The sequence below is a fragment of the Chelonoidis abingdonii genome, chromosome 2 (genome assembly GCF_003597395.2).
Source record: "Chelonoidis abingdonii isolate Lonesome George chromosome 2, CheloAbing_2.0, whole genome shotgun sequence".
NCBI lineage: Eukaryota > Metazoa > Chordata > Testudines > Testudinidae > Chelonoidis > Chelonoidis abingdonii.
This window is the reverse complement of record NC_133770.1, coordinates 280,911,643-280,936,797: the sequence shown is the minus strand read 5'-3', so window position 1 is coordinate 280,936,797 and position 25,155 is coordinate 280,911,643. Positions and strand designations below refer to the sequence as shown.

The window sequence follows — 25,155 nt, the reverse complement described above, 5'->3', positions numbered from 1 at the left end:
CCNTATCTGGTGGCAGCGAAATAGATCCAAGCTGGGTATAAGCTTGGGGAAGGTTCACAGTAAACACCCAGATTTTGTACTCTAAAGTCCAGATCTGGGACAGACGTTTACCACAAGAGCTTTTACCACGCACTACATTGACAACACTAAGCTAATTCCATTCTACATAGAATCAGGATTTGAACCACAATCTCTAGAGAGCTGGGGAACTAACAAATAAGTGTATTAACTTAAAAATCCAAAAATCTTGACATCATGACACATGTAAGTTTCAAATGAATATCCATGTTCTCATACCAGTGTGTCCATCACTTGTTTCTTCCCCCCTCCCACTTCCTGTTAGTCATAAACTCATTTGTCTGTTACATCCCTCATTAAAATCGAGCCCTTTCCAAGCAGGAACTTACTCCTTTTGTTTTCTGTAATGTTCCTAGCATACTTTTGAGAACTATAAAACAACAAATAAGATAATCTTTCACCTTCCACTCCTCAAATATATTTTAACAAACCTTATGGTCTGAGATGCGTCAATGGGGCAGTGCTAAGATCTGGATCTAGATTAAATTTAAGGTAAGATTTGGTGCCAGAATTTTGCTAGCTTTGCATAGCAAGATTTCTGCCACAACTGAATTGGAAAGTAGACCCCTCTTGGCTTTGGATACAAACTATATGGGTAGCATTGGATCCAGAGATTTGAGTATAATCTTCCACCTCAATATAATGCATCCTTCATTCCCGTCCCTTAGAATTCAAAGAGGGTTAAATGTATTTGGTCCATCTTTTTTTGTTTTGTGTAGACTATATTCCAGTCCCATATGACTATGTGGAAACTCAACTTTGGACTTTCTTGAGATCAATAATTAGAAATTATACCTATGGAATCAGTGGTGTTAATTGGAATAAATGTGTTTCCTTTTAAAATGAATGGGAAGCACTAGAACGCTAAACTAAATGAATGATTTTAGGATTTCTTTTTCCGAGTTTGCAAAAGGGTATTTGGCAAAATGGTAGGACTTTTATGGAAAGGGAAATGGAGATTTTACAACTTTCTTGGGAATCTTTTTGTTTTTGTACATTGCAGTCATTTCTTGTGGCTGCTTTATGACAAACATATTAAGACTATAGGAAAAGCATATGTTTTAATTGATCTACATTTTTCATTTATTTTTGTTTGTTTCCAATGGATGTAATTATATGTTTCATCTTTAAATTGCTCTCCTTTTTCGCATTGATCTCTTTAGCACCAAAAAATCAGCCCTTCCCACTTTGTCTACTCCGTGTGCATAGGAACTGATTGAGTAAAACCCATAAGCATGTGCTTAAAACGAGGTGTATACTTCAAGTGTTGTGATGAATTGGGACCAGGTCCCCAGCTGGTGTAAATTGTCATAGCTATTTTTGTAGGTGTAAAACATTTGAGGGGGTGGGGGCTGAGGTGAGTTAACATTGTTAGGCACATTTTAACTAAAAATCATATTTTAAAAAAAATTAATTAAAATCATAGATTATAATTGAAAAAAATATGAAATCTAATTACATCTAGCTAGACTACTCAGATTTCACTATTGCTTAATTTGTGTTTGGTAGATTTTGCTTTCAGGGTCTTTGTGGAGCATTGTGTTAGTCCAAGGGCTGCAAACATTGCAAGGGAAAATGATTACATCTGAAGCGTTTTCAGATAGATAAATCTTTTTGGGGAGCGGAAGCAATTAATAGTCAAAAATCCTTCTCCCCCCAAATAAATTTTATAAAACTTATACAGAACCTGCATTTTGGATCTAAACTACGCAATAAAGTCCTTTTAGAGCACTACTTACACTTTATATACCTGAATGGGGACATCTCTCATCCCATCAGTAGCCAGTGTCTAAGTTCATAACATGTAGGGCTAATGGTAAAGCAAATCTAATGCATTTACTTTAGATACTGATTCTCTGTACTTTTGAGTTACTCAGCAGTTCTTGAGAACTTGCTCTTCAGAATTTTAGTGTATATATTTGAGATTTGCTTTTTAATAAGTCGCTTTAGGAGCCCTTTAAATTCTTTCTTTTTTTCTTTTTTTTTTTTTTTTTTTTTTGTTAGACAAGATAAAATGCTCCCATTTTTAGGATTCCTTTTGTCAGCTGATTTTTACATTTTAATTTCTGAATTTTTACCACAGCTGTAGAATGTTAAGGATGATTGTGTACCTGGCACCTTTTCTGAGGGAGAAAATAAATAATTGCATGCCAATATTATAGTGATGGCAGCCATATAAATATTTAAATAGATTAGCATTTTGTTTAAAATCTCTTAGCTCAATTTTGCAGTCCTTAGTGCAGAAAGCTCTCATCAACTCTCACTGGAGTTGCATGCAGGTAAAGGACCTCTAATCAGATCCAGATTTAGAATGTATCTGTACTAGGATTTTCCCCTTTAAAGTAAGCACATATGCTACTGCAGTGCATGCAACTCCAACCATAGGCACCGACTGCTCCTTTGCCTGGTGGGTGCTCGACCCTGCCCTGCCTCTTCCCACCCCTGCACTGCCCTTGTCCCACCCTCATTCCACCCCTTCCCCCAAGTCCCGGCCCCTGTCCCACCTCTTCTCTGCCTCCTCCCCTGATCATGCCGCATCCCCGCTCCTCCCCGCTCCCTCTCGGAAAGTCCAAAGTGCGACCAAACAGGTATTTGGCGGTGGCCGGGCAGGAAGCGCTGGGAGGTAGGCAGAGGAGCTGGGACACGATGCGGTCGGGGGAGGAGGAGGAGGAGAAGGTGTGGGGAGTTTGGCTGCTGGTGGGTGCTAAGCACCCGCTAATTTTTCCCCGTGGGTGCTCCAGCCCCGGAACATCCACAGAGTCGGTGCCTATGACTCTGGCAGTGAGAATTTAGATAGAGCTGACTGCAGTACAGCCAGGCTTGAAACAGTGATTACTGCTAAACTGGAAGTAACAACTTTTAGAAACTTTAGGAGAAAATTGTAAACAAAACACCGAGGAACATGTTATTTCTCACACCTCTATCATGTAAGCTCTGCTGGGGACAAAATGAAAATAAAGGTGTTAGGGAAATCGTTGACCAGAAATCTTGTTTTGATACTCCTTCCTTTTATCTTGTTTAAAATCCCAACTTGCAGAGGGATTGTTTCCCCTTCGCAGTAGCAGCCTTCTGACATTATTGTTTACTGCATCAACCTTTAGCTTATAAAACAGCAGCAGAAAGTATCCTGGAGCTTGTTGCAGCAATCAGTGCAGTATCTCAGCATTGCAAGGACTTGAACTACTGTTATATGTATCACTGTTGCTTTAAATAGAGGGACAGGAAAAGTTAAACAAAAGGACATTCACTTCATTCTTGTTTATTAACTTAATGAGTCTGAGAATTAACTATATATAGCATGTGCTTTCTTTAAAGATCAGCTACTATGTTCTTGCTGTAAGTTAAACAATGTTGATTTTAAAAAGTACTAAATGGATTTAAAGTTAAACTCCCTTTAAAATATAACTGCTTGGCATGTAATAGGAGGTTTGTTTATTGATGAGCTGTTGTAAATCAACGCTAGCAGTTTTTCCTTGATACTAGCACATGAAGCAGTGAAAGCAGTGTAATCTGAAGTGACTCACTCTCTTGTCCTGGAGCTGATATTGATGTATAAACACTAGGAATGATGGAATACCAGTTTGACTTTTTTTATTTTCCTTTTTGTATCAATTTTGTATCCTGCAATTTCTCATCATGCGCACCTTCCCGCCAGCTGAGGCTCTGGGTAAGTCTGTGCTGTGCTGTATCCCTGGTGGCTGGTTGGTTGTAGTCCTTTCTGTGGCCTCCTCATGGTTGTCTAGTCTCCACTAGCTGCCTAGACTTTAATTTCTAATTAAAATAATAAAATTAAAATACTACCTATTCTCAATGATCTTGATACTCCACAATTATTCTTTTAATTTTCCTTTTCTTTGCATTGAGTTGGAACACTGTAAAAGGAAAAAAAAAATCTCTTTTGTAGTAGCTAAATTGTAGGTTTATTTTAGAAAGGGATTAATATGCACTGGTTAAATCATGCCATGCTTGTGAGAGAAGTTACATTAAACACAATCTGTCGTCAAGGTGACGCCCAAATAATTATTTGTTCTTATTGCCAGTGTATTTTTAAAGTCTAGAGCTAAAAATCCTTTGTGTTGTTTTTTTGTAAACCTGTTACCTGAATTCGTTTTAAGCACATTGCATGCACTTTTATGATTGATTAATAACAAATTATATTGATCTTTCAAAGGGGTGGAAATTGGATTCTTCTTTTCTGCTGCTTGACTAAGTCTTAAATCTATTGAATCAGAGGGTGATCTTCAGCCATGATATTGCAAATTGAAAACGGTTGTCTTGCCAAGAGTCTTTCAGTATTTTTCTCCTTTTTGAAATTGTACTTTGCATTTTTCTTGGGCTTATCTAAATCCATAAGTTTGCATTACTTAAAGCTGGACCTATAGGGACAACTAACAATTTTTGCAGCATTAGGGATTGATCCAATGTCGTCTTGGAGTCACTAAAAAGACTCCGATTGATTTCAGTGGATGTTGGATTTGGAATTAGTTTCTGAAGTCAGCAGTAGCAATAAGCTGTGTATAACAAGGGGAACACAAGTGGAAGACGATGTAAGAGGGGTATCCACGTCTTCCTGTATTTGGACAATTGTTTACTGAGGGTCAAGTCCAGAGAGGAAATCCTCTGTCCTGTCCACATCACACAAATCATACTATGCCTCCTAGGTCTCATCCTAAACAGTGGAAGTCAACATTGGTTCCAACTCAAAGAATTATGCTCAGTGGGGCCCCAATAGATGATAAATTAGAGAGCTTTTCTGCCAACCAAGCAATTCTCGGTGATTCACCACCTGCCTAGAGCTGCAGTTTCAACCTCAACCATAGCCTGAGTGCCTCTGAAGTTGCTAGGCCGTATCTCTACATACACGCAGGTAGATCAGTATGCCAAGCTGCACCTGTGTCTTTCCAAATGTGGCTGAAGTTGATCTATCATCTGAGCCGACATCCCTTTGGGCAGACTGGTCCGACTTCCTCCACCAATCCTAGACTCCTTACAATGGTGGATGGTTCAGGGCAATGTGTTCCAGGGCATTCCTTTCACTCAGTCCCAACTAACCAGGATGATTGTAATTGTTGCTTTCTTAATAGGCTGTGGAACACGGGGGAGGGGGTGTTGCTAAAAGTTCAAGACCTATAGTCAAAACGGGAAGCTTCTCTGCATATCTATGTCCTGGAGCTATGTGCCATCTACAATGACTGTCAGGCCCTTCGAGATCACATCAGGGACTCGGCATTGCACATTTTTACCAACAATGCTACCACAGTGTATTACATGAACAGACAGGAGGAAGCAAACTCCAGTGTGGTGGTGATCAGGCTCTGACAGTTTTGCACTGGGAAAAACGTTACCCCCATGGCTGATCACTTACTGGGATCCAGAATCACCTGGTGGATCACTCCAGCAGGAATTTCTTCTTTAATCATGAGTGGTCTCTGAACCCCAATGCCCTGTAGTCTACTTTTGCAGTTCAACACATCTCAACAATCTGCCTGTTCATTGGCTGTTTTGCTCTTGAGGGGGTCTCAGTCCAGGCTCCTTGACCAATGCTTTTCACCTGAGCTGCAATCAGCACTCCTGTATGCCGTTCCTCTGATTCCAGTCATCCTGTAGGTCATTCTCAAGCTGAAATTGGACTGTCAAGCTCATTCTCATTGCTCCAGGATAGCCAGCACAGTGTTGGTTCTCCAGCCTCCTTGCATTATCACTTCGGCTTTCCACATCTCTTGTTCTTCATTCTGACCTCCTTATTCAGCACCATGGTCAGGTTTTGTATCCCACACTCAACTTCCTGCATCTCTCAGCATGAATGTTGCATGGTTACATGAAGAGGAGGAGGAACAGTGTTCGGTGGCAGTCCAGCAAGTCTTACTCAATAGTAGGAAGCCCTCCACTGAGCTACCTCTTTGGTCAAGTGAAAGTGGTTCTCAATATGGTCGCTAGCCCAGGGAGTTAATCCGAAGCTGGCTTGTATCTAGGATATCTTGGAATACCTGTTACACCTTCAGTCTTCTGGTCTTGTGCTTAGTTCATTGAGAGTGCACATGGGAGTGATTTTGGCATTTCATCTGCCCATTGATGGAAGATTGGTGTTTTCAAACCCCATGTCAGCAAGGTTCTTGAAAGGAGTTGCTCATCCCCACCTGCCACTTAAAGAGCCAATTCCTTTTTGAGACCTTAATACTATCTCAGCAGCTCTTGTGGGGCCTCCATTCGAGCCTCTGGCCACTTCTTCTTTTCTCCAGTCTGTCAAAAACTGCTTTCTTTATGTCATTAACATTTGCAAGGAGGTTGGGTGAGTTGTAGGCTCTGATGGTGGAGACCCCTTAGGAGGAGTTTTCTAAAGACAAAATAACCCTGCAGCAGCACCCTATGTTTTTATCCAAAGTGATTACCCAGTTTTACTTGAATCAAGTGATACATTTACCAATATTCTTTCCTAAGCTGCATTCAACACCGGAGGAACAATGTCTTCACACATTGGATGTCAAGAAATTTTTAGGTTTTTATCTAGAGAAGACGAAACCTTTGCATTCCTCATCTCATTTGTCTGTTTGTGCAGACTGAATGAAGGGTCAAGCGGTCTCTTCACAGCTGATCTCCGGGTGAATAACTTCCTGTATTGTGACAGCCTACAAATTAGCCCAGATTACGCCTTCTCAAAGGGTGCTGCGAGCTCATTCCACAAGCACCCACGCAACATTGAATGCATTTCTAAGTGACATTCCTATATTGGATATTTGCAGGGCTGCCATTTGATTCTCTGTGCATACTTTTATAAGCCACTATGCCATACTGCTGCATCCAGATCAGATGTAAACTATGGGAAGGCAATTCTGCAGTCCTCTGACCACCCTTATATGGCCAGAGGAGGGGGTAGGGCTGCAGGACATGAGCACTGCTCCTATGGATACTGCTAGGCAAAGTTCTTCAGCTCCAGTACCCTGGGCGCACACACACATAAGTAGAATACACATCTGCATCACCTCAAAAAACAACGGTTATAGATAGGTAACCATTTTTTTCTTGATGTTTGCAGGAATGGGGTTGGGGACTGGATCAATCACTGGGCTTCTAAGGATTCTGTTCTATAAGGTACCTCAGGCATTCCTTAGAGATTTTGGAGAAGGTTATTTGCAGGCCAATATAACACATTTGCTTTTTTCCTCTTTTGAAGATAGTCAGATTAATCCAACGGAAACCATTTTTTAACAGGCTATTCTGAAACATTGCAGATACTATTGTATAGTTTCTTCCCATCAGTCTGAAAACAGTTCTGTGGATCTTTTGCTCTTGGACTACACCATAGTTGTTTGTTTGTTTTTGATTCACTGTGCAGTATTGACAGTAGTTAATTATATTGGAAGGTCAAAGTGCACACAGTTGCCATAGGAGAAGACTAAGGGGTGAGTGGCTGCAGCAATTGTTTTTTGGTGTTATTGTTTATGTGCTCAGCTTGTAAATGTGTAGTGTAAATTGTCATTTTGTGTAGAATCCAAATTAATAATTCAATTCAGACACATGGAAGGAGTGGGGAAGCAATCGGTGAGCCAAAAAGTGTGCAATGAAAAGTAGTTTTAATTGGACCAGCATGTATGGTGGTATCTATCTTGTCTACACGAGCAATACTTGTAGTGTCCAAACCTAAATAGTGGGTGCATTTTATACTCCTGGGGGAATTCTGCTCCGCTGCACATACGCAGAATTCATGTCCCCCTTGTAGATTTCTTTGCATCCCCACAGAAAATGATGGGGAAGCAAAGGGATTCCGCGTGAGGGAAGGGACTGGGTATGCCCATGGGTGTCGTTTGGGGGGGACATTGTTTCCCCCCAAACTGAGACGAGGTGGGGGGGCACGCAGGGTCATGTACCACTGCCCCACCCATTTCAGCGAGCATAAAGCTGCCTGGCTGAAGGAGGCTGGTGCTCTATCTGACTCTGAAGCACGCTGCCTCCTGGGTCCTAGCGCCTGGCTTGTGTACAACTGCGAGTGCCTGTGGTGGGGCAGGGTAAAGTGGGTGAGGGACATGAGGGATGGGAGATGAGAAGGTGGGAAGAGGCAGTGGGGAAGGAACAGGAGTGGGATAGGGGAAGGGAATATGAGAGTTTAGGTGAAGGGGATGGGGCAGAGGACAGTGGGGACAGGAAGGGGGAAGAGAAAAGGATAGAGGAATTGGGGGTGAAGCAGGTGCCTGGCATGCGGCGTCCCCTGAGCAGCTAGGGCTCTTCTGTTAAGCAAGCCTATCGAGCGGACCCCCTTGCACCTGGACACTCTGACAAGCCCCCTGCACCCAGACCCCCTTCCCACTGAGCCCCAACCAGCTCCACTCAGACTGCCACCTCATCAAACCCCACTCCCGGAGCACCCAGATCCCCCCACCAAGTCTTCCGTAACCAGAGCATCCCTGCTGAGCCCCAGCCGCCTTCACCTGGCCCCCACTACCGAGTCCCATTGTCCCTGCACCTGGAACCCTGCAGTGAGCCCCTGTGCATCCAGATGCCCCCACTGAGCCACCCACACCCAAGTTGCCCCACACAGAACCCTCTAACCCCACACCTGATCCCCCACACTTAGCCCCTCTATGCTTAGATCCTGCTGGGCTGAGACTGCCCATATTTGGCTCACCGGTGCAAAGGGGCAGGGCCCTGGGGTGTTCCTGGGGCAGGCCCCGCCCTTGCACTGTGTCAGGGTTGGTGCAGCCTCACTGCTGAGTCTGTGTCCCGGGGGTTTGGAGCTGCAGAGTGATCTCCCGTCTCCAGGCTCCCAGTGCCCTGTGCTCCCCACTGCTATGCTGGAGCCTCCACATTTATTTATTGACAGATAAAATTTGCAGAATTTTGCAGAATTTGAAAATATTGTGTGCATAATTTTTAATTTTTGGTGCAGAATTCCCTCAGGAAGTAACTTATAAAATAATCTATCATCAGTTCTGCAGTTGAAGCTACCTTTTATTTAAGTTGTAGCACAAACCTCAGTCATGAAAACAAGTTGGAAATTAGAATTATTAGTTTTTAGTATGTTCCTTTCATTAAACTTTTGTTTTAATAGATGATTATTTAGGATTCAGGCTCACAAGCACATCCAGCTGCAGCTCTCTCAGACTACTGTGAAACCTGTGGTTTTAATGCATGTTAGCCCTTGAAAGCTCTTGCATGCCATGCTACTGATCATGCATGACTGAAGCAGCTGCTCTGAAAGTAGCATATTAAGACTGTCCTGTGGGTAACCATGGATTCTTGTTAATATCAATGAGAAGCAACCCAGCAGCTGTGGTGAGCTCTCTGTACAGTTCATTAGACGTGTACCTGCCTGTGTCGACCTCTTAGTCCCACAACTGCCTGAAGCTTCTGCTTTCGCTACCAGCAGAGTGGAGTCAGGCCACAAACACTCACCCAGCACCTCTGCCCCCTGTCAGCAAAAATAAAGATTGAGAGAAGAGTGAATGGAGAATAAGAAGCCTTTTGCCTTAAGAAATCTTTCCTCGGGGTGATCGAGCAAGTGATTGGTCCCTTTCTGAGCGTGCACCTTAGTGTTCTGGAGAACTACCATGTTGATGATCTTCACTCTCATTGTTGAATGGTAGAACTCCAAATCAGACCTTTCTGTCTATCTCTAATTTCTGTTCTGTCAGGTCATGCAATTCAATACCTAGCTGGGGCAAGAGTGTCCCCCATAGTATGTTTTTCACTGCCGTGTATAATCTGCTATTAAATGATGAAGCTTCACTGGACATTTTTTCTGTAATTTAATAATTTTATTCTATGAATAGTTAGCCTGAGGCCTTGTCTATGATAAAGAGATTAATCCATTGTTAATGCTCCCTGTTGATTGCGGTGTCCATGTGTCCATGAGGAAAAATACTTTCAGTGGTCATGGAGGCAATTGAGGTTTCCCTGGTAATTCAGCGGGGAAAGCCTCAGTCGACTGAAGTTGTTAATTCAGTGCCAGTGCAGATGCATGTGCACAGTTGGCCACCTCTCATCTCTGACAGCAGCCGGAGCTGACAACTCCTTCACATGAGTAACACAGTATAGTCAGGTTGATGAAGGCAATAGATGGGACATGCCTGGTGATCTGCAGTCTAATATTAACAACCTCAGAGTTTTTCAAAACGTGTACCACAGTGTATCAGGAGTGCAGCCTAGAGGTAGCACTGTGCCATTTCGCCTGGGGTTCAGACCCAATTCCCGCACTGGTAAGGCCTGGGAGTGCTGCAGTTGGCAACTGCCACTGCTTTTTCGAGTAGTGGCCCTATGGGTGCTCCACTTCAGGTGTGCATGTGCCTCTCGAGCCTTGATCAGAGCTTTTCTGTTAGCAGTGTTCGTTTACCCCTCGTGTGCTTTATACAACTTCATTCCACTCTCTGAGCATAGGGCTATGTGGGTGAACTGACCTCCGTTCCTTCTCTGGCACCTTGACCTGAGACGGGGCTTTAGAATGTCTGCCTCAGGTGTGCCTCAGTGTTTTCTGTAGTTGTTGTTTAGTTTACATTTGGAGCACAGCATGAGGTATAGCGTGCATTCATGAGCCAAACAGAAACTGCGAATGGAAAAAAATCTCTGATTAAGGGCTCAAAAGGCACATGTGCCCCTGAAGTGGAGTACCCATAGGGGGACACGTCTTGAAGAACCACCGTTACCACACAAAGTGAGTAACCTTTTCTTCAGGAAGCAGAGAGGATAGGCCACACATAGCTCACAAGCCCTATCTGCTGGCTTGTTAGGTTCTGCGTTGTGGAGTACAGAGGGTCTTCAATACAGTTTTCCTATCCAAGGAACAGTCATTAGGAGGCATCCTGTTCTCATAGGTTTGTCAGGTTACATAAAGGAGCAATACAAGAGCTTTGTAAAGGCATAGGTGGTGCCAGAGATGCATGAGGTTAAAGAAACTTTATGTTGAAGGGAATTGGGCTAAAATACACTGAATCTGATTCTGGTTACTCCTGACTTACACGAGTTACTCTGTTAAAGTCAGTGGAGTTACATTGGTATAAGCCAAGTCACTTAAGCCAGTAGTTCTCAAAGCCGGTCTGCTGCTTGTTCAGCAAAAGCCCCTGGCAGGCTGGGCTGGTTTATTTACCTGCTGCGTCCGCAGGTTCGGCCGATTGCTGCTCCCACTGGCCACAGTTTGCCACTCCAGGCCAATGTGGGCTACGAGAAGCAGCGCGAGCCAAGGGATGTGCTGGCTGCCTTACCCGCTGCCCTCATTGGCCTGGAGCAGCAAATTGCGGCCAGTGGGAGCTGTGAGCGGCTGAAGCTACGGATGCGGCATGTAAACAAACCGGCCCTGCCTGCCAGGAGCTTTCCCTGACCAAGTGGCGGACTGGCTTTCAGAATCACTGACTTATGTGCAAGTAATTAGTGCCGGGTTTTTTCCTATATAACTTTTAAACAATGATGATTGAATTTCACCATAATTTAACCTTACTGCATCAGTGGATTCCTAGTGAAATTGATAATGCATCTGTTATCACTTTTACTAATAGACCTATGAATTTAACCTAGAATTTCTGTGTTCATCCAGGGCTTTCACCATGCACTATTATATCTGATGCTGAATATTTATAGTAGTTCTGAATTGCTGAAACTGAGTCATTCATTAGTTTCCACAGTTCAGTTAATGACTAATATTTTGCAATTGGTAGACTTACATTTGTGAGCTACTGTCTAGATTTAAGGCACTTACAATCATTTTCAAAATTCTTCTCAAAATATAGTCACTTAGTATTTTCTTGTGTGGTGTCAATAATATAATCCTCAATCTGATAAAAAAGAAAAACTCTAGTATAATGTAAATAGTATTCTAATCACTGCTTCTAATTGCAAAGAGATGAAATAAAAATGATTTGAAAGGTATTAAAAAATAATCACATAGAAAGTTACCATCTTGCCTGTCTCAAGAGGCAGATGAGGAGTCCAAAAATGTGAGTGTTCAGGAGTGATTGGAAATTAGGGTGGATAAAAATCCATATTTTTTTTTAAAAATCAGATATTTTTACTTTTAATTGGATTTCTTTGATTTTGTTTGTTTAAATTCTAGTTTTTCTTTTTAAAAATCTATCTTAAATTAAATGTGAATTTAATACAAAATATGTTACGGCCCTAAACTACTTCTAGTCTCTTAAAACATTTAAATAGAAAAGAATATACTGAATCCATGAGTCTCTTTCAAAAACTTTTGAGTTAAAGCTGCTTTTCTATATAAAGAGAGAATCAGGAAAAACATCTAACTTTTGTGGTCAAGCTTTATAAATATGGCACAATAGTAGTAAATCATCAATATGTCCTTCACCATTTTCTAAACATACTAAAAATGTACAGTTAATAAGAATCTGAAAATACTAAGCTGTATAGTTGCTTAGATAAATGTATATAGTTATAGTGTACCCTCCTAAGTAGCAAAAAATATGTACCAACTCTGGTGTGAAGGCAGCATTAGTTGTAAATCAACATGGTTTAATGGTTATATCAACCAATGAGAATGCACCTTTCTTTAGAAAATAACTGAAGTACAAATGGAAAAGTTGAATAAAATTGGTTATTTAAATTGAGGTTTTCCACTTAGTGCTTTAAATTGCCTTGATTTAAATCAATCCACCCTGTTTCAAATCAGTTTGCCAAAAAACGACAATTGTTAATATTTCACTTTTTGCGGAAGGGGAACTTGGTAATTCTATAATTTCACAGGACACTATTAAATTAACTATTTTTAAAAAGTTGTAGAACCTACTGTAAGACAGCAGTGAAAGTCTTAGGCCTGGTCTTAGAAAAATCCACTGATGGAAATACCGATCAGTTGATCTGACACAGCTGGTCAAACACTGATTGTGTGTGTCCACACTGGTAATGCTGCACCAATGTAAATCCATGCTAGCACTGCGCTTCAGTTGAGGCAGATGCGTTGCCCACTGGGAAAACATCAGGGAGTTTTTCACACTGTACAGTAATGGACAGTTTTCTCTCTGGATGACACACTCTGCCTGCACATGGATTAGTCTCAATTTTTATATTTTTATTATGTTAGAAAATTATGACTAACTCATTGTATTTTCTACATGATGATTAGTTTATTTGTGATTTGTGCCAGGCTGTATTTGGATGGAAATTCAAACTCAGTAAAAATGCATATCATGGGGCGAAAGGGATGGTACCTTTTGACTGATTTTTTCCTTTCAGTTAATTGGGCAGCAGACAGGCACAAGTGACCAACTGGCTGCTGCTGATCAAAAAGGAAAGTACCTGGATTTTATAAGGCAGTGGACTTGAAAAGAGGGCAGTGGAGAGCTTCCTGGGAGAGGGGCAGGAACAGCAGGAGAGAGCAGCTGGAGGTAGAGAGGAGCAGCTGGGGAACTATTTGAGCTGTGGCTGAGCTCGTGATAGGATTCCTTTGGGAAGCAGTTGGGGAAGTCGTCTTGAGGTACAGCCTGAGAATCCAGAGAGCAGAGGCCTCAGGAAAGGGGCCTGGATAACCCAGAGGACTCCAAAGGGAATAAGAGAAAGTAGGAGCTGGAGAGCACTGAGAAACTGTAAAAACAACAAGGAGTACTTGTGGAACCTTAGAGACTAAGGATACATCTACACTACCCACCAGATCGGCGAGTAGTGATCGATCTATCGGGGATTGATTTATCGCGACTAGTGTAGACGCGATAAAATTGATCCCCGATTGCTCCGCTGTCAACTCCGGAAGTCCACCGTGGCAAGAGGCGGAAGCGGAGTTGACGGGAGCGGCAGCAGTCAACTCACCGCCGTCCTCATGGCCAGGTAAATCGACCTAAGTGACTTCAGCTACACTATTTGCGTATCTTAGGTCGACCCCCCTCCCCCCTCCCAGTGTAGACCTAGCCTAACACATTTATTTGGGCATAAGCTTTCGTGGGCTAGAACCCACTTCCTCAGTGCATGGAGTAAAAAATACAGTCAGCAGGAATAAATATACAGCCTGTGAAAAAAATTACCTTACCAAGTGGGGGGTCAGTGCTAACAAGGCCAGTTCAATTAGGGTGGATGTGGCCCATTCTCAGCAGTTGACAAGAAAGTTGAGAAACTGTTAGCTGGGGAAATTGAAGCCAGACCTCAGAGAAGGGGAAACGTGAAAGGGAAATAGACAGACCTTAGACATGAGGAGTATACCCAGAGGAGGACCTAAGATAGAGACTTTTATTTGAAGCTGCAAAATAGAAAGACCTTCAGAAAGGAGGGGCTGTACCCAGTAGGGTACCAGGACAAAAGGGACTGTGTTTGAGCATATTGTATGTTAATAAGCTGATCTCCAAGAAGGGATGTTGGCATGTCACATAGGCCTCAGTGGACTTATTGCGGAAGGGAAACTGAGTGCTGCAGAACAGCTGTGCTCATTTACAATGCACAAAAACAGCATTTAATTTTTTTTTATTAAATAAAATTATCTTAAATGTTCTGGATACATAAGGAAAAAAGTCAGTTTATCAAAAACAAGTTTTGTATTTAAACCTAATTTATTAAACAGAGGAAATACTATCTGTAGTTAGTGAATTGAACTGATTGTTTCTTGTCACCATGTCCTTCAGGATTTTAGAACTAATAGATCTCATCCTCCAAAACAATTGTTCTCAACCTTTCTAGGCTATTGAATCCCTTTCAGGAGTCTGATTTGTCTTGCGTACCCCAAGTTTTACCTCACTTAAAAATTACTTGCTTGCAAAATCAGACATAAAAATACAAAGGTGTCATAGCACACAAGCTTGCTTTCTTGTTTTTGCCATATAATTATAAAGTAAATTGATTGGAGTATAAATATTGAACTTGTATTTCAGTGCAGTACTTGAGCCTGTTTTTCACTTGTCTGAAACCCAAGCCCCAGGCGACGAGGCTGAAGCGTGTAAGTGAGCTTCATGGGGCCTGGGGCAGTTGTCCTGCTTGCCACCCCCTAATGCCAGCCCTACACTTGATTCCCCAAACCCATCCCCAACCCTGCTTTTTCAGCTCCCATTGGTTTCTGAACTTTGAAGCAACTAGTCACAGACATGAACTAGCTGAATCAACTGAAATGAAGAAAATATTCTCTCTGCACCTGAAGCAGCAGCCACTGCTGTCGAACCTGGTTAAGCATTTCAGAAAATTCTAGTTCCAGCTGCTTATCCACTGACTTCTACCAGTTCAGTGGCTTGACTTTCTTTAAAACTTTAGCAGCAGACACGTGTTGCTTAATTTTTAAAAAATGTAATTTATTTTAATAGCATATAATAAGTTTAAGCCTTAACGTACATCGTCGTGCTTTCATGGAGCTGGCTTGAGCCTGATGATCAGCTCCAAGTGCAACAGGACAAAGGCCCAGTTTTCCCTAAAAAGTTGGGACGTCCAGGGTAGGGCTTAAAAAGGGGACTGTCCTGGCCAAAACAGGACATATAGTCACCCTAGGCTGTGGTAAGAGCTGCCCAGAGAGCCCAAGCCACTGTGGGGAGCCTCGGTCCCTCCACCTGCCCTGAGTGGATGGCCCGAGAGCAGCCTTATCTTTGCTCCTCGGAGCACAGTGTCTAGGGCAGGTGTCAGGGCTCTCCACAACAGCCCAGTCTCCCTGAGAAGCTCGTACCACAGCCCAGCTCTGCTTCTGGCCTGAGCTGGGGGCTGGGCCGTGGTGGGAGGGGGAAGAAGAGGAGGCAGGGCCCCATGCTGGTGGTGAGGGGAATGGGGAGACTCAAATATTCTTTGTGCCCAGGGCCCCAATAAATATTAATCCAGCTCTGCGCCGATAGCTTTGATTGGCCTTGCATCAGATAGTTATATTTTTGGTAGCTTATCATTGTTATAAACCAGTTTGACAGAGCGTATATATCTATACTAAGGATTCATTCAGCAAACTCTGTTTAATTTTACACGCTCCTCAACATACTTGATCATTCAAGATGCCATGTGTACTCTTCTGTCTCTAAATGTGCTGGCATCATAACTTCTCTGCTGCCCTACATCATTAAAGCCACAGAACTTAGAGACTGGCATGTAATTCAATGCCAGCTTTGACTAGCCCACAGGAGTAACTAACTCATATTGTACTTATCTCTATATAAATATTTACTGACAAACATGCATCTTAAGCGATCTCTACACCAGTTTATACTGGCTATGCTTTTCGGTCAACCACTTTAGTGCTAGTTGTTTGAAACATAGAAGGTGCAGTTAACTAGAGATGTATCCAATGTTTTCTCTTCGGCTTGAGTCTAGAACAAGTGAAACTGAATTATACATATTTTTTCAACCCATTTTAAACTCTAGTTTTTCAACCCCTAAGCAACAGGAGCCCTGAGCTCAGCACACACATTGTGCTTTAATAAATCCCAAGTCTTAGCACCATGGGTTAAATTCTTACAACGTATTTCCTAGAGCAGCACCATTCCCCCAACATGCTATAAAATCTCCAGCGGGGGTGAAGACATTTACTGGAACCTGGCTCTGGACAACTCTGGCTGAATTTAAGCCCTGCGCAGCACCAGCTAGAGAAAAGACATTCACTTGAACTTTCTTTGCTGACCTTCACCCTAAAAGCCCTCAGGTTTCAGTGAATGACTTAGCTGAGGAGTGAAGCTGGTCATGGTGCCTGTAGGGTCCAGTTAGTCACGCTCCCAAAATGACCCCAGGAATCACTGAAAGGTGATGCAAAATGTTTCTTTGTACAAACATCCCTCCTAGGAAAGGAATATGCTGCCTCCAAAGGAGACAATACATCTTAGATGATGTACTTTCATCATATGCATGGTAATGTGTTACCATCAGGCTTACCCAATCTTACCTCACCTTTCGCTTTCTCTCCAAAACAATGTTGTACCAAGATATCAAATTCTACTCTTAAGGCTGGCAGTAACTATTCTTCTCCAGTGTATAGAGCAGGGGTAGGCCACCTATGGCATGTATGCCAAAGGCAGCACGCGATCCGATTTTCAGTGGCACTCAAACTGCCCGGGTCCTGGCCACTGGGGGTCCGAGGGCTCTGCATTTTAATTTAATTTTAAATGAAGCTTCTTAAACATTTTAAAAAACGTATTTACTTCTACATACAACAATAGTTTAGTTATATATTATAGACTTATAGAAAGAGACTTTCTAAAAAGGTTAACATGTATTACTGGCACGCGAAACCTTAAATTAGAGTGAATAAATGAAGACTCAGCACAGCACTTCTGAAAGGTTGCCGATCCCTGGTACAGAGTCCAAGATGAAATGAGCATGTGGTCTTTGATCTGTCTAGGCTGCGTTGTACATTTGCACCTGGTAAATTGCATAGTCTTTCTTTTATAGAGGACTATGTAGGTATAGCTTCTGAAGTTGGCCTGCAAAACAGTAAGGAAAAATCCTATGTTCTGTCAGGTCTGCTCCCTAATAGGATTTCAGCTTCCAAGAATTGCAGTTCTGCCAACTTTCAGACCACTGAAGTTTTGCTGCACCAGAAAAGGCAAGTTAGTTTCTTCAACTGCCTCCATTTCATAAACCCCATCCTTGAGCCAAACGTTACAAAATGTTATGCAGCACGCTCTGGTGTAGATGGAGACAAAAAACTTTCTATAGAGGGTGAAATGTAAATGCTCGGCCAGCTTCACAAAGGGCATAGGTGTTGCAGTGCCTGACAGGTGCCTAAAAAATACTGGAACATTGGGAATCCAGAAAATCTGAATTAGGTGCCTACACTCCCTATATGGTGAATGGGGAGAAAGAGGTGCCTAAGAGTAGGATACACAAAAGCCAACATGCTAGGCAGGGAGATGCCTAAGCAGCCAATGGGAGATGCTGAGAAGATGGGTATGTCCTAAGCCCTGCCCCTCTCTTGGAGTTCAGTAACTCAGCTTGGGTTGCAGGGAAGCCTCTACATAGCAACTACGTACCCAGACACGCTAACCAACCGTTATCTTGTCTGGAAATGGTTTTTCCCGTTTCAGAGGAATGCAAACATTAGTAACGGCAATATCGCTGCAATGAATCTGGGAGGTGGAGCTTCACTGTTATGAACAAACATAAATATAATATAAACGCAGTCATTGGTATTCCACACTGATGGAAATGGAAATATACAAAGTACGTAACGTTTTCAGAAAAGACATCACATTATTTAATGCTTAGGGTGAATTTATGTGTCTGAGTCTAAAATATTACAGAACCTAATAAGTTGTACTAAAAAGTCTTGTAGCTATAACAGTGCATCAGTAATACTATAGCTAAGGCTGCTTTTTATTGCAAACCCATATTTTTGGAGTGGTGGGCAGTACGCAAGGGTGTAACTTGTTTTAGGGTGAGACTTGATGTATACTTACTGTGGCAGCAACCTTCAGCATAATGGGTTTATTGCAACTATCCAGATAGATCTCTGACAAAAGTCTGTTCCTTGTACTTTTAGTAGATTGGTTGTAGGTAAAAAAAAAAGTAAAAGCTACTGGACTTATGCATAGCTTATAAAAGGGTTTTGACCGTAGTAGAATGATGAGTACTGTGCTTTGCATATTACCATTTACTTCTAGAAATACAAGAGAACCCAGTGTTCTAATCATTAGTAATTAGCACCTGTTTTCATTTGAACCTAAGAAACATCACTAGTGCATGAATCTTTTGTGGTCCTACCAAAACCAGAAGTAACTAAAAACTAGACTCAAAGAGGGGGGAGGGTGAGAGAGAGAGAGATGTCAGTGGTCAGTGATTGGCACCTTCACAACTCAGGCAACAGTCATTAATAAGAACGGCTGACGGTTTTCAATAAGATTTACTTTATACAGCCATCTTACACTTTCCATGTGAAATAGAAACCAGAATCTGTTTTCTAACTTGAAGGAACCTCTTTTGACTTGAGAGGGTTGTATTTCTGCTTCCAGGTGAAAAAGAAATGATGGTAAATACTTGATTAAGAAAATGTATTTTAATTATAGAAAATGCTGATTAGCCTCCCATTATGAATAGCCTCATTAGGCAATGAGGCAGTGATATTGACTGAAAATAGGGAGTTCCATCGGTGTAAGCCCGTAGTTCAGACAAAACCTACTTATTCTTTCCCATGTATAGGGAGAGGAGACATCCAGCCCCAGTTGGACAGTGCATTACAAGATGTCAATGATAAGTACCTGCTGCTTGAAGAAACCGAGAAGCAGACTGTTAGAAAGGCCCTCATTGAAGAACGCAGTCGCTTCTGTACTTTTATCTCGATGCTACGTCCTGTGATAGTAAGTCTTTTGTTTCAAGTTCTTAAAATTCAGAACCCTGACAGGTAAACGTAACTTTGAGATAGTGTAATTAGTAATAAAAGTTTTGAATGAACTGTTAGATGTTACTAATTCATATTCTGCCTCCCTCTCTTTAAAATGAGATATTTAAAAAAACCTTCCTCCTTCACTCCCCATAGAATGCTAGGACTCGTGCATTCCATGACCCCCATATACAGAAATGATTATCTGATAGATTCCAGTTTGCTTCACCACAATTTTCTGATAGCATCGACCACCTGCACAAGACCCTTTTCAGTCCATTTTAGGGGCTTAATTATATTTTCGTAAGCTCAATTTGCCTGAAGCCCAGGATGGAATTTTGTGTCATTGTATAAGACTTGTGTATTTGTGGATAGTTGCATATGCAATATGTTTTTGATGCTTTCTTATGAAAGGCATCAGTCCCTAAGTAGAACCACTGTTAAAAGTTAGGTAGGAGGGTGCCTAAGCAATAATAAGTGAATAGCAGACACTGAAGTTCTGGATAAAATTGCCATGGTAGCTGAAGCAATTGCTGTGGTAATTTGCCATGTTCCTAAAATTCCGTTGGGTCAAAACCAGCCCTTTGCATAATTATGTGCTAGTCTGAATCTTTATCTAAATGAAGTGCACACAAAACCAGCAAAAACTTAAGTTCAACCACTGTGTCTGAGTTTCAAAGATAAGATCCCTGAGGGCAAACATTGAGTGCGCTTAGGAGTTCTGATTCGCATTCCAAATACAGAGAGGGACTGAACTTCTGTTTGCACAGGTCTTTCTAAAAGTTTGCTTAGATTTCTGCATCTCCTGGGTGAGACAGATGACTTACTGAGCATGAGTTTTGAGGCACAGATTTGCTGCAGTGTGGTTCTAGTTCTTAAGCACTATAGATTGAACTTTCCAGCCCTTTTCCATGGGAAATAATAATTCATGGACAAAGACATGAGCACGTAACTGATTGTTTGACACAGTTGTATCCAGGAGGAGGAGTGATAAATGTTACACATCATGGTCTATATATGGCAATTTTTAAAATCCAAGAGGATGGTGAGACTTACTGGTACATTTTTAATCTCTTCAGGAAGAAGAAATATCAATGCTAGGAGAAATAACGCATCTACAAACCATATCAGATGACCTGAAAAACCTCACTATGGATCCTCACAAATTGCCATCTTCAAGTGAACAGGTTAGCTCTTATTCCCTAGAGAAGGCAGTGTTATACGGACGGAGGGGGGCTGCTTATTAGAAATTTTTACTAACTCCAAGTGGTAAAAAATACTTGAGTATATTTTTGTAGGTGCCTAGGTGCAGCAAGATAACTTTTTCACTTTTAATATATACAGTGTTTCCAACTTGATACATCAAGTAAATCGACTGTCTCCTGAAATCTTGGGCAGACCAACACAAAATGTTGTTTTGAATGTAGCTAAGAAACAACCAACTGTGCTCCAAAAAGGACTGAGTAGAAAGTGCTGTTTACAAATCAGTTTCACCGTTTGGTGCTGGAAAATAACATAGTGCAGCTACAGAGATAAGGGACTCTTTCAAAGGGAAATGGCTTTTTTTCTGTCATGGGGCCCCACTGTAAGTTTGCTGCTGGCTACAATTAGAATTAGGCTGCTCAGGGAGAAGTTTCCACCCTCTACCACCTTTGTTTGGCAATTATAAACTAAAAACTGGTATAAATGTTCTTTTGAACCTTTAAAAGTATCTGTTAAATGCATGTATAGAACTGTGAAAACAAATGCAGAACAAATCTTAAGGTGGTTATGGTAGCATTTTAGGCTGGACATTTCAAAAGAGACTAAGGGAGTTAGGTGCCCAGCTCCCATGGAAACTCAATGGATTTGGGTGCTTGACTCCCGTAAGATACCTTTGAACAACTTAGACAACAGCAGCACTGCTCTGGATAGATAATTCCTGGCATTCTGTCATTTGAGTTCATGACTTTCCTTTAAGGTATACTATCAACTAACCTAGTTTTAGAATTTAGGCCCTTATCTCACAAACACTTGCGTAGTCCTATTGAGTCCGGTTCTTATTCACTCTGACACCTTTACACTGATCCAGCAGTGTAAGTGAGAATTGGATCCATTTAATTTAATGAGTCTGTTCTCATATATCCTGTTTGCAGGATCATGGCCTGAGGGTTGGTATTTTTTTTAATTATTTCATGTAAATAAGTGAAATCTTTTAAAAAATATTTTTGTATAAATCTAAACTTTCCCTTTCATGTTAGTAACTCAAATACTGGGACATTGCTTTAGTGTGCCAGAACCCAAAAATGAAGCTGACTAGTCCGTACTCATCATCCATCCAGAGCTAAATATGAAAAAAATAGAAAGCATTAATTTGGTTATCAGAAAGTGTAAATCAATAGAAGAATATCGCTAGATTTGTAGTGAAAATTCTTCTAACAATGAACAACTTTTTGCAAGTTTGGGGTATTTTCTTGAGAGGGAAAATGGCTTTTTTAACATCATTTTATACAATCAATTCTGTTTCACCAGGTGATTCTAGATTTGAAAGGTTCTGATTACAGCTGGTCATATCAAACTCCTCCATCTTCTCCCAGTACCACCATGTCCAGAAAATCTAGCGTTTGCAGGTAAGCAGATTGCTGAAATGTCATTTTAATCTATTGTTGGGAAAATACTGCCCATGCTCTGTTGCAAATGTGTGTCTGTATTTTGTTTTAATAATGAGATATCAATCCCTACTAGTCACGGTCCACTTAAGTATGTGACAGAACATGAAAAATGAGGGTCACTATTAAATAACAGAATGCAAGGAGACTGACAGCTGAAGATACGCTTAGTGCATTGCAGATGAAAGAAGAAACTCTACTAACCAATCTAAGCTCTGAATTGTTCACTCATAGTTGCCCTTTTTGATCATGCTTACTTCATATTATGATGAGTTAGATAAAGAAATGGTCATGCAGTAGCTGTAATTCACTACTAGGTTAAATTGTATGAAAGGGAAGAATATACTTGTCCATTACTTTTTTAGTCTGTTAAATTGAGATGATTTGCTGTGAAATACAAGACTGTTTAATGCTGTCCTAAAGTGTATTTTGGATTAGTTGGATCCTGTCTTTACTTTCTCTGTAAAACTGTTTTCTTTCAGTAAAACAGTTTATCAGCATGTTGCCCCTGCGCCTTGGAGTCTAAATAATTAACTACTCCCCCCCTTTTTTTTTTTTTTAAAAAAAAAAAAGGATGAATATCTATTGTGTATCCTTCTCTAATACCTTTGTAGCCTTTAATACTCTTACCTTTTTGGTTTACCTTACGAATCAAATGGCTCCTTTGTGTGAGCTGAATTTAGCCTATAGCATGGCAGATCTAGCAAAATTGTACTTCTTCATGTATGTATTTAGCTGTCTCTGCATGCATATATATTGTATATATGTACATATAAAATTATATATAATATATATAATATTTACAGCAGTGAGCACAAGCTTAAAGATGCAATATCCTGAAACTGTAAAAGAAAATGGCTAAAAATACATTGTCTATTCCTAGCCAGCTTTTTATTTTCTCAAGTGATACGATCGTGTAGCAGCAGGCTATTTAAAAATTGCATGTTAAAGTGTGTGTCTGGTTCAAGCAACACGGCGCTCCCCACCTTTGTCCCAAGCACACACTTTAACATGCAATTTTTAAATAGAAAAATGATGTTATACATATCGAATCAGCATCCAGCTGGGTGGGTACCTTTTCTGTTTCCATTATACCATTAGGGGAGATCTTACCAGTCTGAGCAGTTATTCCCTGTACTTACCTGGGGGAGTGCTACTAGTGCCATTAGTACATTGTCGTAAGAGGCAAAATGAAACTCTTGAAAAACATCCCTGTGTGGCTGGTAAATAATCGATGCAACATAGATTTATTGGAATTTTTTAAAAACAGTCTCTTTTGGGTTATTCAGAAGTCAGTAATATTTATGCCTTTTTCACAATTATTAGCTGGGATCTTTAATTCTCTTTCCTCTCTGTACTCACTAACATTTGATAAATACCCTCAGTATAGCTTTAACTTACGTGCTTTCAGTTTGCAGTTTATCAGCAGAATTTTTTTATATACAGGGAAATCTGCTGTAGAAGATCTAGAGAACTCAAGATAAGTTTGCATTTTTCAAAGCCATTTCCAAAAACTGCACCTGTTTGTCCGCCCACCAGGGGCGGCTCTCGGTATTTTGCCACTCCAAGCACGGCAGGCAGGCTGCCTTCGGCAGCTTGCCTGTGGGAGGTCCCCAGTCCTGCGGATTCGGCGGCAGCCTGCGGGAGGTCCACTGAAGCCGGAGGACCAGTGGACTCTCCGCAGGAATGCCACTGAAGGCAACCTACCTGCCTGCCTCCCTCGCGACGACCGGCAGAGCACCACCTGTGGCTTGCTGCCCCAGGCACGCGCTTGGCATGCAGGTGCCTGAAGCCGCTCCTGCTGCCCACTTACCCTCTTTGTGCAGTCAGAGGCAGGCTATTGGATGTGCTTTTAAACTTTGCAGACGTGTTGCTCGACACTACCTTAACAATGTGGCCCATTACATTGAATTTAACATATCTGAGCCAGTAATATTAAACTAGACTCCCTCTGCTGACCATCAGATAGGAACAGTAATGGACTGTTCATGCTTAGTGACTGTGGTGACTGGTGCTCTGTAAAAGCCCAGAGAGAGAAAGTGAGTGAGAGAAAGTGTTCTACTGTCTCTCCAAACTGGGGAAATAAATTCCTTAGGGCCAGATTGTGCTACCCTTACTAAGCAGTGTGAGTAGGTGTGTCAGACTCCGGCCCCTAATGAGCGCAGAACACACAGTAATGCAGAATGCCATTTTCCCTTTCTGATCACTAAGGATATTTGCAGCTTCTTATGATTTTTACCTATTGTTTATCCACATTTCTTTCCTGGTTTATGCTGCCTGTTGCTAGACTTGTAGAGTGTTAATTGTTCTGTATTGGTCTCTTCCCTCTTGTCTTTCCCTCTCCCCTTTCGTTTCTATTTTCCTTTTGTCTCTCACAGCAGTCTGAACAGCGTTAACAGTAGTGATTCCCGGTCGAGTAGTTCACACTCTCACTCACCTAGCTCACACTATCGCTATCGCAGCTCCAATCTGCCTCAGCAGGCACCCATGAGACTGTCCAGTGTGTCGTCCCACGATTCTGGATTCATGTCCCAGGATGCTTTCCAGTCCAAATCGCCATCACCTATGCCACCCGAAGCACCTAACCAGGTATGTGCAAGTGAAAAAACACAAATCTGAGTGAGTAGTGTACAGTAATGCACACGCAGTCTGTGGAGTCAGGAGGAAGAAGTACATGGTTATTGGGTATCATGGAATCAAGTTGAACACTTTTAAATGAAGGAATTAATTTCTACTTCAACTTCACTGACCCAGCTCACTTGTTCGTATCCTATCTAGGTCAGCAGTGACTCCAAGTTAACATATAATGAGTGTTGCATTAAGACATCTCAGTTCAGTTTCTCAGTGATCAGACATCCATGTCCCAGTAGCCTTATAATTCATATTAACCCTGGTGCCCTTGCTGGTAGTGTAGGCAAAGAGGCCAAGGACTAATACACATAAAACTACATTCCCCTTTGATCTCTGAGAAATGGCCCACTTCTAGAGCAGTGCTGAGTAGCACTGGCAGGCAGCATGCTCTACCTTTTGTGGTGGTAACCTTCTCCATGGATAACCTCATTCGCTAGGGCTGCCAATCCAGCACCTTGCAGAAGTACTAAAATAGTATAAACTTTATAAAAGAAAAATACTACTTATAAGACATGCATATTAACCTAAAGATGTTGGGTGAAATCACAGTCCACTTAAGCCAATTGGAGTTTTGCTGTTGACATCAGTGGGGTCAGAAGTTCACCT

At 41.7% G+C, this 25,155-nt stretch overlaps 1 protein-coding gene across 12 annotated transcripts in view; it reads left to right on the top strand.

Annotated features, from left to right (window-relative positions):
• The window catches only part of MTSS1 (MTSS I-BAR domain containing 1), a 196,265-nt gene that overhangs the window by 155,603 nt on the left and 15,507 nt on the right, over nucleotides 1–25,155 (top strand). For 6 of the 12 annotated variants that reach the window (XM_075063225.1, XM_075063222.1, XM_075063221.1 and 3 more), the window contains 5 exons: nucleotides 3,734–3,745; nucleotides 19,090–19,247; nucleotides 20,350–20,457; nucleotides 21,782–21,879; nucleotides 24,297–24,507. In XM_075063225.1, coding sequence (XP_074919326.1) covers nucleotides 3,734–3,745; nucleotides 19,090–19,247; nucleotides 20,350–20,457; nucleotides 21,782–21,879; nucleotides 24,297–24,507 — 587 coding nt within the window. The remainder of the gene's footprint in view (nucleotides 1–3,733; nucleotides 3,746–19,089; nucleotides 19,248–20,349; nucleotides 20,458–21,781; nucleotides 21,880–24,296; nucleotides 24,508–25,155) is intronic. The other 6 variants (XM_075063227.1, XM_075063226.1, XM_075063223.1 and 3 more) reach the window with 2 other exon arrangements.